The sequence below is a fragment of the Musca autumnalis genome, unplaced genomic scaffold (assembly GCF_047663935.1).
Source record: "Musca autumnalis isolate F117 unplaced genomic scaffold, ASM4766393v1 scaffold_4, whole genome shotgun sequence".
Classification (NCBI taxonomy): domain Eukaryota; kingdom Metazoa; phylum Arthropoda; class Insecta; order Diptera; family Muscidae; genus Musca; species Musca autumnalis.
Window position 1 is genome coordinate 49604526 of NW_027411977.1, and position 17229 is coordinate 49621754.

At 37.2% G+C, this 17229-nt stretch overlaps 1 protein-coding gene across 1 annotated transcript in view; it reads left to right on the forward strand.

Annotated features, from left to right (window-relative positions):
* The first annotated feature begins 552 nt into the window (after positions 1–552).
* The window catches only part of nAChRbeta1 (nicotinic acetylcholine receptor beta1), a 40546-nt gene continuing 23869 nt past the window's right edge, over positions 553–17229 (forward strand). The window contains exons 1-3 of the mRNA XM_073981173.1: positions 553–891; positions 1025–1312; positions 12991–13127. Of these exons, the coding sequence (XP_073837274.1) occupies positions 1237–1312; positions 12991–13127 (213 nt within the window). The 5' untranslated portion in view covers positions 553–891; positions 1025–1236. The remainder of the gene's footprint in view (positions 892–1024; positions 1313–12990; positions 13128–17229) is intronic.

The window sequence follows — 17229 nt, forward strand, 5'->3', positions numbered from 1 at the left end:
CGTGCCCCACGGTTTTATTTTAGTCTAGTCTATGCATATGTTTATAATTCCCACGACTGTATCTATTTTATTATTTTTTGGTTTTTAGTACATTTATCTTAAACATTGCAATGTATGTTTAACATAAAACCGTTTAACTTAAAAAGTTTTTTTACCTATTTTTATTATTGGCATTTTTAAGTTACCAATTTTTGTCGGTAATCAAAAAATGAGTTACAGAATTGCACTACTACTTGGCTCCAGATTGTATTCCATAACATTTTCCAATTCACTGAATAACTCAAACGCGGATTAAACATTTGTATTTATGCTGTTATTTTTTCTATTAAATAGGTAGATAGCTCCATCTATTGTTAAATAATAATGATTAGACCCAATATGTGGTGGTTGTCTTTGCTACAAATATAAACCAAGTATATAGCATATTCTAAGGAGCAAATGATTATATTAACGTTACGGTAACCCAGTCATATATTTAAGAAAAATATGACATGCGCAGTGAAAAAAATGTGGAAAAAAGTATTTTCAAGGGTTGCTATAGTCAACAAAACTGACAACAAAAATCAGCTGTTTGTAGGAAAAACGTGTTCAAAATATGTAAACAAACCAAATGTTTACAAAATATTTACCATAAATATGATTGACGCTTGCGTACAAAAACTTATCGAGAGATGTGCTCAGAGAGAGAAAAGGAGAGTCTAAAAGAGAGATAAAGGAAACTTTTACAGCATCTCTAATTTCGATATCCAGAATCCTGGTTACAGGACATAGATTTTTTCACAACCAGTTTTCACATCCGCACCCAAGAAAGAACATCAAATTTTCAAGTTAATCCGAGGAAATAAAACAAATAAGCTAAGAAAATGTGTATATAGAGAAAAAAGTTTGAAGGTAATGAAAAAATTTGTTACAAAATTTGAAAAAGAATAATGAAATGAAAGTGTGTTTTTAAATCCATGTGATTCAATCAAAAGAAAAAGAATAAATACCGAGTTATTTGTAATTTTAATTTCTTTAAAATAAGGTCATTTAAGAATCAAAGAAGAAGAAAAAGAATCAAGGCGTAGTCTCTGCTCGGTGAATAGAAAAAAATATAGGAAAAATCAATTGCATTTGTTAATGAAGGCAATGAAAATTTCAATTACAATGATGGAAATTCAACTTTGAGTAAGCGAAAATTTCTACAGCAGCTGCTTGTAAGTAAGGGATAATCAGTGCCAACACAACTACAACAATATGGATTACCTAAAATCTCCCTTTGGCCTGGGCGTAACCCTGGCTATTGCCCTCTTGACCTGTTCCTTTTTACAAGGTATGTATGGTAGTAGAACAATTATAAACATTGAATATTTAGTTGATATAAATTTGCCTTTTTGAAAAAAACTAAAAAATCAATAATATTTTTTATGATTTTGATTTTCCTTTCTTGAGAATTTTTCTTTCCCAATTGTGTTTTTCTGTTTAAATATTAAATCCTTAATCCCCACAAAACTAATTGATTTAGCGAGTTATGTAACAGCTTCCCAAATGAAAATACAGTAAATATAATGAATGAATACTCTAAACGAAACAGAAACAACCAGGATTCTAGAGGAAGTAAATAACAGGAAAGGAACACTATAATCTATAATCAATAAGCGAAACAATGATTTGATTTTTTTCTAAAGTTTTAACAATAAAACTATTTTAAAATGAAAACTTTGACAATTTTTGAAAATTTCCACCTCAGCATAGAGCTCGTCGTCGACCCTTCTTTACCAAGGAAAGAAAGAACAACTATGGAGCATCAAATCAAAACTCACACTCACCACAAATTACATACAAAGAAAAAAGACACACATAAACATAGAGTTATAGAGAAAGCAGGATGTCGAACAGTTGTTAAGCATAGAAATTTTAAAATTTGCCAAAGTTTTCTGAACAAGCATTTAACTCCTCACAAATGACCTTCGTAATAAGCCTTAACTCCCCCTCTAAACAAGCCTGCCTATCTGAAGTCGACAAAATTTAACTGCATTGATAGATTTTTGTTTCTTTACTTGCTTGATAAATGAATTAGAAATAAAATTGAAACTGAACACATTTTTTCCACTCTCTCTCTAAATATCAGCATTTATTTTTAATAAGATTAAAATCTACAGAGATTTTAAATGTAAAGTACCTATATATTTTTTACACATACCAACATAGACTTACTTATACATATAAACAATAAAATATAGTATTGTAATCAAGCAAAGTATTTATAGCTTTCTCCCCCCCCCTGAATACATTTTCTTTACCAATTGCCTTCCCTTAACTTTGCCAATAAGCGAAATGAACAAAAATCAACCAACAACCAACCAACGTTAATGCAAAGAACAAGCAAAACAGACAAACGCAAACCTTAAGACAAACAAACGAATCCCCATAATAAGGGTTGCGTTGCGCATACATACATATGTACGTACCAACATACATACATAGTCATGTATAGTGTGTGTGTGTGAGACATATTTGATAATTGTACAATACAATTTAATATGTAAAAAAAGTAACGAAACGAAAAAGAATCTAATGATGTTTTATCCCAAACTTCCATTAGTGATGATGTTAAGATAGATTTCTGTATCAACAGCCGAATCTTAATTCATACTCCTTCTATTGCCGATCAACGTCAAATCGATTTAAAAAAATCAATATTTCGTAAAGAATATGTCACAAGGGAATGCAACGTCATAAAACAAAAATATAACAAAAATGAAAACTGTTATGTTCCACAACTCAACATCAACAATTGAACAACACACATTTCAACAATTTTCCTAGCAACTTAACAAAATATCACAAAAATATATGCCACGATTTTCCTTTTTATTAAACAAAATACGTTTACAAAAATAAATTCCAAACTACAAGCACAATCAATTCACAAAACAGCACAGAATGGGGGTACAATAAACAGTAACTACAACATTTCCATGCTTGAAATAAAAACAACAACAAAACGTTGCCTTTCATTGTACCCACACAGCAGTCAGTTTCAAATGAAAACAAAATATTTTCATATCGTGTACCAAAAAAAAAAAAAAAAAAAAAATACTTCTGATAACGAATTTCTTCATGTGTAGCTGGTATTTTGCAACATCCCCTAAAGTATGCTTTGTTTTTCTTCAAATATCATCCGTAATGCCACCGAACAACACATTTTCCTTTTCCAATTTTGAACTACGTTAATACTTTGCTACTTATCACAATATAATACTCCTTTTTTCTCTATATACTCTCCTCCTTTGATTAATATACTCTCTGTCGCTCTCTATCTCTCACACACATTTACCCTCTGCTTCAAGTTTTTTTATTACAAATTTAGACAAATTCTCTCTCAAAAAAAAAAAAAAAAAACATTAATTCAATCTAGCTCAATCATGTGTTTCATATAGGCGGCACAAATTTACACTACACTCTCATGGTCATTTTACACAGCCCACCTCCACCACTCCCACACTTTCATTTTTAAATCTTTATGTGTGTTCGTTTACTCAAAATTCGTAAAAATTGTTACTGGATGTTGTTCGTTTACTCTCCAGTACAATGCAAAAGACCTTTTTAGTTTACAAGAAGTTACTGGACTTGTACAAATTTGTACAAATTATTGAGTAAACGAACACACCTTTTATTAGGTACAAAACCACATTGCATTGTTTACATTTCCATTTAACTAACACCGTTTCACTATCTCGCATATTACACCCACACATCCAAATAAACAAACTTTCTTTTTCTTCCTTTCTCTCTATTTCTCTGAGAATGCGGTCTAATTTTTTGAAATCTTTTGAATTTAGTCCTCTTAAGATTCACGGTCATTGTGTTATTTTGAGAGCGAGTTTTATTACAACTTTAATTTAGTTATCATTAATTTCGAAACTCTTTTAGTATTTATCTTTCTCCCACTAAATTCTTGTTGTTCTTGTTGTCATCATCATAAAATACGAGCTGTGATAACTTGTTATAGTGTCTTATTTTATGCGGTCTGTTTAAACTGCCAGGTGCACTTTGAACATTGTTGCCATACTTTAATTATTTCACACAGTGTTGAAAAAATGCAAAATAAACAAGAGAAAAATTGTAAAGTTCGGCCTGGCCGAACTTTTTATACCCTCCACCATAAAATATTCTATACTAAGATGGTATAGTTTCATTGCCTGTCAATAATTTTTGGTGAAGAAGTTATTTGACCACAGAGACCCCAATTGCCCAAATTAGGTCGGGAAACTCAAATGTCAAATTACAGACAGTTCGGTCAACAAATGTAGCTAAATTGCTGAAAATTCCTAAAATCTTGAGGTATTGTTATATCACAACATAGAGCTACATATGTTGGCAAATGTATCGTGGACAAGTTCTATGACCACTACCCTTATATGGGGCCTAAAAATACCGAAAATCGGGAGGTACCGTTATATTGGGGGCTAACATGGACTTAGGTTGAAAATTTTTGGTGTAGATGTTTTGTGACTACTGACTTACTTACTTAGCTGGCCCATTACAGAACATTTGTTCCATAGACCGAACTAAGAAAAGATCTCCAATTCTCTCTGTTTTTCGCTTCGCTTTCTGGAATACCGCGCCTTGTCATTTCTTCATCCACTTGTTTGCGCCATCTATTCTTTGGCCTGCCAATTCTGCGTGCACTGCCATGTGGCTCGAATTTATACGCCTATTTAGCGGGTTCATCATCGCTCATTCTTATGATATGGCCTAGCCAACGCAATCGTTGCATCTCGATAAGTTTAACTATATTCATGTCTTTGTATAGCTTACATAGCTCGTGGTTCATACGACGTCGATATTCACCGTCAACGCAAATCGGTCCGTAGATCTTTCGAAGAATTTTTCTCCCAAACACGCCAAGCACTGCCTTATCTGCTTGCGCAAGTACCCAGGCTTCGGAACTATACACCAGCACGGGTAGTATCAGTGTTTTGTAGAGCGTTATTTATGTTTGACGAGATGTGGCTTTGTTTTAAAACTGATTACTTAAGCCAAAGTAGCATCTGTTGGCCAATACAATTCGTCTTTTTATTTCACAATTGATGTCGTATGTTGTGTTTACGGCGGTGCCGAGGTATACGAAGTCTTTTACTACCTCAAAATTATAGGAACCAACTTCAACAGTTGGTCCGATTTCAATGGACGCATTGCGCGCCGACACCATCAGCTTGGTCTTTTCGCCGTTTACCGCCAGACCCACTTTAGCAGATTCTCCTTTGACCTTCATAAAGGTATCGGTTACTTCCTTTACTGATCGTCCCATGATGTCTATATCATCAGCATGAGCAAGTAACATGTGACTATTGGTGTAGATTGTGGCACTTCTTTTGACGTTTGCCTCTCGTATAACCTTTTCTAGCAGGGTGTTGAAAAGATCACACGAAAGGCTGTCTGTTTGCCTGAAACCTCTTTTGGTACAAAACTCTTCGGAGAGGTTCCTTCCTATTTTAACTGAAGATCTTGTGTCAGTTAGAGTCATTTTACAAAGGCGAATGAGTTTTGCGGGGATACTAAATTCAGACATGGCTTGGAATACCTTTGAACGTAGCGTGATGCCGAATGCTGCTTTATAATCGACAAAAGGGTGGTAGGTATCGCTCTTCATCTCTTGGATCTTCTCCAGGATTTGCCGCAGGGTAAATATCTGGTCAATGGTGGACTTGCCAGGTCTAAAGCCACATTGGTATGGTCCAATTATTTCGTTGACCATGGGCTTTAGTCGTTCGCCCAATATCCTTGACACTACCTTATGTGCGATAGGGATAAGACTTATGCCCCTATAGTATAGTGTCTTATCTCCTTTCTAATAGACGGGACACAGGATGCTCAGGTTCCAATCGTCGGGAACGCGTTCTTCCTGCCAGATGGAGCTAACTAGCTGATGCATACACATTAGCTGTGTTCCTTTACTTACCTGAGGTTACCATTTTTACCATTTGTTACCATTTTTACCCTGCAAAGCGTTCCTTAACCCCGAAAAGTGGCAAAATCGGAAGCAATGTTTAAGAGAGTGCGAGAGGAGAGAGAGCTAAAATGGCTTTCTCTTTCACAACAGGCTACCAGACAAATTTCTGCAGGTAAAAATGGCAGAATTGATTTTTCGACTTTTGTTTGACGATTATTTCACAATACAGAAGAAAATGGACAAAAAAAAGAAAAAGTCGAACGCTGACAAAACTAAATTAAAAACTGTGAAATAAAAGACGAAAATTGATTTTGTATGTTTCTTTTGACATTGCTGCCAGATCTATCATTTTTCCGTTACTTTACTTTTCTGGTAAAAATGTTCATGAGAGAGCAATTTTGAGCAATTTTGACACTTTTCTCTTTTACCACTCTTACCATTAAAAAAGTAAAGGAACAAAGCTATTATCAGCGTGTCGCCACCGGTTTTAAACAGCTCGGCCGGTAAGCCATCAGCTCCTGCTGCCTTATTATTCTTCAGCCGGTTTATTGCTGTCTTGGCCGGGTGGTATACATTCAATGCCATCTTCTGGAATGGGATCTGTGGTATCTTCGTCGACTTCGCTACTTTTGGATACCAACAGTTTGGAGAAATGCTATTTCCATATCCTGAGCACACTATCTGTATCAGTTACCAGATTACCTTGGTGGTCTCTACAGGAGGATGTGCCAGTTCCAAAGCCATCAGTTTGATGTTTCACTCTTTGGTAGAATTTTCGGACTTCATTCTGTCTCCGGTACATATCGATTTGTTCACACTCCCGGTTTTCCATCTCTCTCTCTTTTTTTCTGCGGAAAAAACGTTTCTCCTCTCTTCTTTTCTACCGATATCTCTCTAGTGCGCTACGCGTTGCTACGGATTGTAAAGTAGCCCTATATGCCGCATTTTTCTCTTGGGTAGCAGCATGACACTCCTGATCATACCATGGATTGATCATACTATGGATTTTGCGGCTGTTTGCATGGAGTGGGCAATACTTTGCCATTGCGCTGATATATTATCGGGACGAGGAGTGCTTTGATTAAGCAGTTGGGCCAGTTGAGTGGAATATGCTGTGGCTATCTGTTGTGATTGCAGCTTACCAATGGCCAACTTCCGTGTTGTGTCTGTTCGCACTTTGTTTGCTACGTTTAATCTGGTACGTACCTTTGCTGCAACAAGGTAGTGGTCCAAGTCTGTGTTTACATCTCGGAACGATCGTACATCCAATACGCTTGATGCATGTCTTCCATCTATCACAACGTGATCAATTTGATGTCTTGTTGTTTGATCTGGCGACAGCCAGGTGCCCTTATGAATATCGAGATGCTTAAATCTGGTACTGCTAGCTACCATGTTTCTTGCAGCTGCAAAGTTTATCAGCCTCATACCATTGTCAGATGTTTTACTGTGGAGACTGAATTTCTCCTTTCTAATTTTGGCATTAAAATCGCCTAGTATAATTTTAATGTCATGGACAGGTCAACGGTCATAAGTTTCTACTAAGCGCTCGTAAAATATATCTTTGGTCTGTTAAAGCTAATGTTGAAGAATTTTGTTTTTAATCGAATTGCAGCGTGTCTTTCATTCACTGGGTGAAGCAGGAGACCAGATGTTTTAACCTTCGACCAACTACAAATCCGCAACCAAACTCCTGCGCCACCTTTAGCCGTTGTTGTGACGCCTTTCCCGTTCCATCGTATTTCCTGTATGACAGTAATGTCGGCCTTGTACTTTTCAAGTACATCTGCCAATGCGTAAAAAGAGTGCGAACATTCCAAGTGCAGATTCGCAGATCATGGTCCTTAAAACGTTTGCGGGGTTCGTCAACTTTAGAGGGGTTTGTTTTTCTTTTCTTTTGTTTTTTCATAGTAGGCTGTTTTTTCTAGGGGAGGGTTACTAACCCGACACCCAAACCCAAATTTTTAACGTTCTTATGGGTGAACGCGCGGCACATGTTAGCTTACTACCTTTAACGGGTGTTAAAGACAGTTCCCCAGGTGACACCACGGGGAGGTCAGTGTCCACTTGAGCTGAAAGAAGGACCAAGATAAATCCTAGGCTTTGCCAAGTATCTTCCATCCCCTGCGACCACTGGGAAACTCAAATGAAAATCTATTTCGGTAAATAATGTAGAAACAAGTAAAAAGTATCAGTCGGCTTTGCCGACAGAGATATACCCTCAGCCTGTGAAACACTTTATTTCCAAAAACCTTAATCGACAAAAATATGGATTTGGATTAAAGCTCCAAAGTTTTTTTCGCTGCTGTTTAAGCATACTTTTAAGATGACATGTCTTCAGTCAAATCAAATGAGGATTTTTGTCGTAGAGCATTTCGACCTTCTAACTCGCTTCCTTCAATGTCCTTTCGTCCTTTATTTCAAGAAAGGCAATAAAAGTACCACAAGATGACATTTTACAGCTTGGGAATGCTCTGCAAAAATGTAGCTCAAAAGATTTTAGTTACGGTTCCTAAAGACATGAAATCGATACCATCTTGTTTATGCGGTCCTTTTTCACTTTTACCCGAATCTTGCTAAGGCAGCCCTATATCTATTTATTCCAATATATTCCTTTTAACATATTGATGATCTAGAATTCTCGGAGTGCAATTGGATCTCGCTTTTCCGAGCACGTTAATATCATTATTTTTTTGGAATACAGATCCGGATATACGAATTTTGGAACCGGTTATTTTTATACCAAAACCGAATTTTTATTCGGTTCTTATGAACTGATTAACCGTATATGTATATCATTAGAAAACGATTTAAATTTTCAGTTAGATACTATTAATATGCGTCATACATATTACGCGGTTATGGGTGTACCTTCGGTAAAAATTTCCAAAGGATCCTCGAACAGACCCTTAACCACACAAAAAGTTTGAACAACTCCCCAAGGAGGAGAGAGGGAATCAGAAGGAGTGGACCTACAAGCCTTTGAATTTCATCTAATATTCGAAAAAATATTACGATATGCAAAGTGTGGATCAATGCAGTATTCGGTATAGGAGTTGTCGTGCGCACCAGCTATTGGGGTTTTATACAGCTGTGTGAGCATTTTCTCAAGAAGTGTCGACTTGCCACTCAAAAAACCAGTACCATCGTAATGGCCCCCTATTGAGTGTAACCTTTTGCCAGAAAAATCAAAGCGATTCGAGAGGTGGTCCTAAACTGCACTTTTCCGCAATTTTGTGTGAGCTGTACCCGAAGGAGTTGAAATATATAGTCCATATTCTAACCGGATCTATGTCTCGTGGAAATGTTATGATGTGCAAAGTATGAACCAAATCGGTTACTGCCTTCCAGAGTAATCGTGCGCACAATTTTAGCGAAAAGTTTTAAACTTTCGTAGTGGAGGTACCAAAAGGACTTGACCGATATGGTCCATATTAGAACTTGACTTAAGTTTGCGAAAAATATTACGATTGGTCCCATAGCGGGTTTTTTACAGCTTTCGGGCCATTTTCTCAGGAAGTATGGACTTGCCCGTGAAAAAACTTGTACCTCCGTAATGGGGGCAGCGAATACAAGTCGTTACAATGAAAATCAAAACGATTCGACAGGAGGTTTTTAACTACACTTTTCCGAAAATTTGTGTGGGAGGTACCCGAAGCAGTGGACCAATATAGTCAATATTCGAACTGGATTTATTTATCCTGCTCTTAATTTCTGAAGAACACGAGAGTTATCGTGCGCTCCAGCTAGCGAGACAGACAGACGGACGGAAATGGCAAATCGACTTCAAATTGTCTGAAACGGATTTCGTCCAAAAATACTTGGAGTCTAAAACCATTATTTCGATGAGGCACATTTTGCCCGTGTATATACCCTCGTTAGCATAAATGCTGAGGGTATAAATATTCTGAAAATACAGAAAATCGGCAGTTACCATTATATGGGGGCTATACCGAAACATGTTTACAATTTTTGGTAAAGAAGTTTCCTGCAGTCAACAAACTTCTCCACCTCAAATGTTAAATTACAGGCTAAAATCTTCGAAATACAGAAAATTGGCGGGTACCGTTATATGGCGGCTATACCAAAACATGGATCTATGTAGAAGTTTTGCGACCACTGGGAACGTCAAATTATCGCTATTTCGGTAAATAATGTAATGAAAATTCTCAAGACTCCGAAAATCGGGAGCAACCCTTATATGGAGGCTATATGGACCTATGTGGCAATTTTTGCTGAAGAAGTTTCGTGAATGTAGGGAACTTCAAATGTCAAATTAGGAATAGTTCAGTAAACAAATGTTGCTAAAACCCTCAAAATTAATTTTTGGTGGAAAAATGTTGTGACCACTAGGAACTTCAGGGCCCATATAGTCCATCTTCGAACTTGACCTACTTCTGGAAAACATATACTCAGGTGCAAAAATATAGCGCTCTAGCTCAATTTTTTGCGGACGATAGAGTGATTACAGCAGACGGACAGGCGGACATGGCTAGAATGACTCAGAATATTATCCCAATCAAGAATATATGTATATACTTTATACGGTCACATTGAAATGCGTTACAAGCAGAAAAACAAACGTAATAAACACTCCTTACTATGGTGGAGGATATAAGAAATGCCAAAATCTTCTTTTTCCGAATCTTTAAGAGAAGCCATTACATTCATTACAAAGAACAAAGACTACTAATATCTTTTCGGGGTCCATATCGTATGTGCTTCCCCTAGCAAAACAAAAAAGGAATAATCTTGTAGAGTGCCACCGTAGAGCAATTGGAGGCACATCCGTCATGCCACCGCACGCCCAAGGCAGACAACATCACATTTCCAACGATGAAAAAAATACCCCTCATCGTAATGTTGACGACATTTCCTGAGTATTGCAGCCACCATTCAACTAATACGAGGGCTGCACGAAAACTGCATGGCCTAGGCAACACCGCGTATTGCCAGGCACCATTTGAATTTTTTTTTTTTAATAGTTTGACAGTTTTTAGCCTAGACTTACTCAGGATAGTTTGTCGTGGTTGGCACTCGCCAAAAAACGAAGGTCGTGAGGGTCGCCAGAAAAAATATGCCGTGCATGAACGGATAATGCGAGATCGCCATGTTAAATACAGTGAGATAGAGGCATCCTTGGGCATTTCTTCCACCAACAAACATTTGATATTGCATAAACACCTGGCCTCAAAAATGGATTTTTCTCGTTAAATCCAGCAAAATTGGACAATCGCTCGTTTCTTCAGAAAAACTGACAGTGTGCCGACTACACGGCTTGAGTAATATAGGACGGTTAATTCTAAGTGGTACACTATAATTTTTTTGCCTGAAGTCTCCTGAGAAGTTCGCAAAACGAACAAGAGAGGACAAATCATTCAGCATCATGATAATATGGGCTTCCACACATCGATTCAAACCAGCGCCTGTTTGACCGAACAAAACGTGGAATTGATGGGTCCCCTATATCTCGTTTTCAGTTAAATATCTGCTTACAATGACTTCAACAAAATTTTCAAAAAAATAAAAAAAAATTCTGAAAAATAAAAACCTTAACAGCTTTTTGTGCTTAAGCCTTTTTATTGAATCTTTTTATAATTATAATTTTATGCAATCTTAAGTAAAAGCTCATCAAATATCATACATGGATTCGAGGTTTTAAAAAGTCATAACCCTAATAGACACCCTGTAGCGGTAGCACCCAAGACTTACAAATTACAAAGTAGAAAATATCCTTACAAAACCTGTCAATAAAGGATCACTAAGGCGACCCATTTTTTTTGTGTATTTTTGGAACTCCTAAATGTTTTCCATTTTGATTGTATGGCGATGGGTTAACGCCAACCCGCGCCATCCAGAGCGATCCCCGTTTCCATAACAGTTCATTCAATCGATGAAAAAGCTTTACCAGTTTACTTTTGTGGCTAAAAACAAATCTTGCAAAAATTTGTGAATATCGGATCGCATTTTTGGTCGACTTTAGGGTATTTTCGGCCTACAGAGCTATATAAAAATCCGATGCGATTTTCACAAATGTTTGCAAGATTTGTTTTTTAGCCACAACAGTAAACTTATAAAGCCTTTTCATCGATTGAATCCTAAGTGCGGCCTTTAGAGAAATTTCGTGAAAATGCAACCTTGGTCCCATACAAATTACAATGGAAAGAAAGATCACTTGGGTGTCACGGATAAACGTTAACCGATCGCCATAAAATTGGTTTGGCCACACTGTACATTCCAAAAATATCTTCAAACTTTGGCTTTTAAAACTTTCGTAGTATGTATTGTTACGGACGATTGGTATGAGAACCATAAATATAAATAAATATGCCGTAAACACATAAATTGAACTGAAATTTAAGAGTGTGCAAACAAAAATAATCTTTTCTTTTAAAGGTAAGGTCACTATGGCAAATATTTGCACCAGTGACCGGCAGTGTGCGCTTACTGAGAGCAAGTAAGTGTAACTAGTGCATTGAAATTTATGCTCACTTGCTCTCAGTAAGAACACACTGCCCGTCGCTGGAGCAAATATTTGCCTAATGTGAGCTTTCCTTAATAGTTTGGGTCAAAATTAGGTAGAGGGAAAGTAAACGACATTTTTTATGTTGTTTTGTATTGACACTATGGCAAATAAACATATTATAGAGACTATACTACTTTTTATAAGGATCTATATTTTGTCTCGAAAATAAACTCTGATAACACTTTTAAAATAAACTCATTTCTATACTTCACTCTGAAATCATAACTCCATAACCCCTAACATCCTATCCTTTATCATTATCAAATTTAATTTCCTTTGTTTTTTGCTTTCGTTGGTCCATTATAAATTAAAAAAAATATTATTATATCAACAATTTCCATTTGAAATAGAATGAAAAAAAAAAAACAAAAATAGACAGAAAAAACAAACAATCTTCCTTTTTGCATCTATATTTATTTTTTTCTGTGTATTTTTATGTTGAAACAAACAAAAATTAAACAAAAACTCTCCATTACCAAAACTATATCCAATATCTGACATTCAACGTTGAAACAAAAAAATGTAGTAAATGCATCCGAAGATGAAGAGCGTCTGGTACGTGACCTCTTTCGAGGGTACAATAAACTCATACGACCCGTACAAAATATGACACAAAAAGTTGGAGTAAGATTTGGTTTGGCGTTCGTACAGCTAATCAATGTCGTAAGTGTTTGTCAATTACAAATTACAAAACTAAAAAACAAAACAAAAAATCAAACTCAAAATAAGTACTTGTACTAAAACCCATGCCAATATGTACTAATACTTATTATCACTAACAAAATAAAACGAATGCAAGTGCAACTCTTTGTGTGTTGCAAAACAAAATGAAACTTTTTTGTGTTTGTTCATGAATTTGTTTGTTACGTTTTCCCTGTTTAGCGCAAGAATATTTACCTAACCTAACTTATTTAGCAAATCAGTTGTAGTGCGAGAATATAGTTTTTTTTTTGTGTTACACATTAATTTTTGCGTAAACATTAGATTTTTAGCTAAATTAAAGTTTTGTTTTTAAATGAAATGTAAATATAACTTACTAACATTTAGATTAATAATAAAGAAAATATTGAATATTTCTGCTTATATAAAAATGTATATATATATGTACATACGTATATAAAAAATAACTGTTTTTGAAAAACATACAGACATAGGCATAATTATTTTGGGAAAATATTATTTTCTCACAAAAATCATATAATTATTATCATTATTCGTACAACGGAATTTTGTGATTTTGGGTTTTCTCTTTTTAAAGCATGGCTAGAAAGCAACTGATGGGTCAAAAATCTAAAATAGGTTTTTATTACGTATTATTCACCCAAAAAAGGTATTTTTGTGAATCGTAAACCACTGAAGTATCCGAATATCCGCTTCAGAAAAATCTGATATCCAAAGTCACTACTATGCCCAAATATCTCAGAGTTGAAATCTGTATAATCAACATTTTTGTAGAGTAGGTTGTGAGGGCATATCGGGTTCTATACAAGTAAGAAATGCTACTAGTCGGAGGGTGACGACCACGCAATAAATACACCACTAGTTTTATACTCTCTATATTCTCAGAATTGTTTTTTTACTAACGGTTCCAGATATATGGCGCAATGAAAAAGTCGAATTCTGTAAAAACTATGTACAGAGAAATACTCATAACATCTTTAATATTGTTCCCAAAAGAAAAAATCCTTTTTCGTATTTTTTGTTGTTTTTTAGCTTACTTAGTTAACTGGGCCTTTACAGAACATTTGTTCTATAGGCCGAACTAAGAAAAGATCTCCATTTCTCCCTGTCTATTGCTTCTCTTTCTGGAATACCGCACCTTGTCATTTCTTCATCCACGTGTTTGCGCCATCTATTCTTTGGCCTGCCAATTCTGCTTGCACCGTCAAGCGGTTCATATTTATACGCCTTTTTAGGGGGTTCATCATCGCTCATCCTTATGATATGGCCTAGCCAACGCAATCGTTGCATCTCAATACGTTTAACTATATTGATGTTGTTGTATAGCAGATACAGCTCGTGGTTCATACGACGTCGATATTCACCGTCAACGCTGATTGGTCCGTAGATCTTTCGAAGAATTTTTCTCTCAAACACACCAAGCACTGCCTTATCTGCTTTCGCAAGTATCCAGGCTTCGGGACTATACATCAGCACGGGTAGTATCAGTGTTTTGTAAAGCGTTATTTTTGTTTGACGAGATGTGGCTTTGTTTTTAAACTGCTTACTTAAGCCAAAGTAGCATCTGTTGGCCAATACAATTCTTCTTTTTATTTCACAACCGATGTCGTTAGTTGTGTTTACGGCGGTGCCAAGGTAGACGAAGTTTTTTACACCTCAAAATTATAGGAACCAACGTCAACAGTTGGCCCGATCTCTATGGACGCATTGCGCGTCGACAACATCAACTTAGACTTCCCGCCGTTTACCGCCAGACCCACTGTAGCAGATTCTCCTTCGACCTTCAAAAAGGTATCTGTTACTTCTTTTACTGATCGTCCCATGATGTCTATATCATCAGCATAAGCAAGTAACATGTGGCTATTGGTGAAGATTGTGCCACTTCTTTTGACGTTTGCCTTTCGAATAACCTTTTCCAGCAAGATGTTGAAAAGATCACACGAAAGGTGGTCTGCTTGCCTGAAACCTCATTTGGTACAAAACTCGTCGGAGAGGTTCTTTCCTATTTTAACTGAAGATCTTGTGTCAGTAAAAGTCATTTTACAAACCCGAATGAGATTTGCCGGTATACCAAATTCAGACATGGCTTGAAATACATTTGAACGTAGCGGGCTGTCGAAGGCTGCTTTATAATCGACAAAAAGGTGGTAGGTGTCGACTTCTCCAGGGTTTGCCGCAGGGTAAATATCTGGTCAATGGTGGACTTACCAGGTCTAAAGCCGCATTTACATGGTCCAATTATTTCGTTGACCATGGGCTGTAGTCGTTCGGACAATATCCCTGACACTATGTTGTAGGCGATAGGGAAAAGACTTATGCCCCTATAGTTGGAGCATAAAGTCTTATCTCCTTTCTTATGAACGGGACACAGGATGCTCAGGTTCCAATCGTCGGGTACGCGTTCTTCCTGCCAGATGGAGCTAACTAGCTGAAGCATACACATAATGAGCGTGTCGCCTCCGGTTTTAAACAGCTCGGCTAGTAGGACATCAGCTCCTTCTGCCTTATTATTCTTTAGCCGGTTTATTGCTGTATTTACCACATCTTGGCCGGGTGGTATACATTCAATACCATCTTCTTGGATTGAATCCGTGGTATCTTTGTCGACTTCGCTACTATTGGATATCAACAGTTTGGAAAAATGCTCTTTCCATATCATTAGCGCACTATTTGTATCAATTACCAGATTACCTTGCTGGTCTCTACAGGAGGATGTGCCAGTTCCAAAGCCATCAGTTTGATGTTTCACTCTTTGTTAGAATTTTCGGACTTCATTCTGTCTCCTGTACATCTCGATTTTTTCACACTCCCGCTTTTCCATCCCACTCTTTTTCCTGCGGAAAATACGTTTCTCCTCTCTCCTTTCTACGCGTTGCTACTGATTGTAAAGTAGCCCTACATGCAGCATTTTTCTCTTCGGTAGCAGCACGACACTCCTGGTTATACCATGGATTCCTTGGTGGAGGTCTCTGGTATCCAAGTGCTGATTTTGCGGCTGTTTGCATGGAGTGGGCAATGCTTTGCCATTGTCCTGATATATTATCGGGACGAGGAGTGCTTTGATTAAGCAGTTGGGCCAGTTGAGTGGCATATGCTGTGGCGATCTGTTGTGATTGCAGCTTACCGATGTCCAACTTCCATGTTGTGTCTGTTCGCACTTTGTTTGCTACGTTCAATCTGGTACGAACCTTTGCTGCAACAAGGTAGTGGTCCGAGTGTATGTTTGCTCCTCGGAACGATCGTGCATTCAACACGCTTTGATTCCTTGTTCTTTGATCTGGCGATAGCCAGGTGGCCTTATGAATATCGAGATGCTTAAATCTGGTACCGCTAACCACCATGTTTTTTGCAGCTGCAAAGTATATCAGCCTCATAGCATTGTCAGATGTTTCACTGTGGAGACTGGCTTTCCCAACTGTTGGTCCAAAGATATTCTCCTTTACAATTTTGGCATTAAAATCGCCTAGTATAATTTTAATGTCATGGGCAGGGCAACGGTAATAAGTTTCTTCTAAGCGCTCGTAAAATATACCTTTGGTCTGTTCGTCCTTGCCTTCAGTGGGAGCATGGGCGCAAATAAAGCTTATGTTGAACAATTTTGCTTTTAATCGAATTGCAGCGAGTCTTTCATTCACGGGGTGAAGCTGGAGACCAGATGTTTTAACCTATGACCAACTACAAATCCGCAACCAAACTCACCCTTTGTGTCATGGCAGCTATAATACATTGCGTCACTTTTAGGTGTTGTTGTGATGCCTTTCCCGTTTCATCGTATTTCCTGTATAGCGGTAATGTCGGCCTTGTACTTTTCAAGTACATCTGCCAATGCGTAGACTCCACCTTCTCTATAAAGAGTGCGAACATTCCAGGTGCAGGTTCGCAGATCATGGTCCTTAAAACGTTTGCGGGATTCGTCAAATTTAGAGGGGTTTGTTTTTCTTTTCTTTCGTTTCTTCATAGTAGGCAGTTTTTTCTAGGGGAGGGTTACTAACCCGACGCCCAAACCCAAGTTTTTAACGTTCTTATGAGTGAACGCGCGGCACATGTTAGCTCACTAAATTTGCTCGGACACGGTTATAAAATG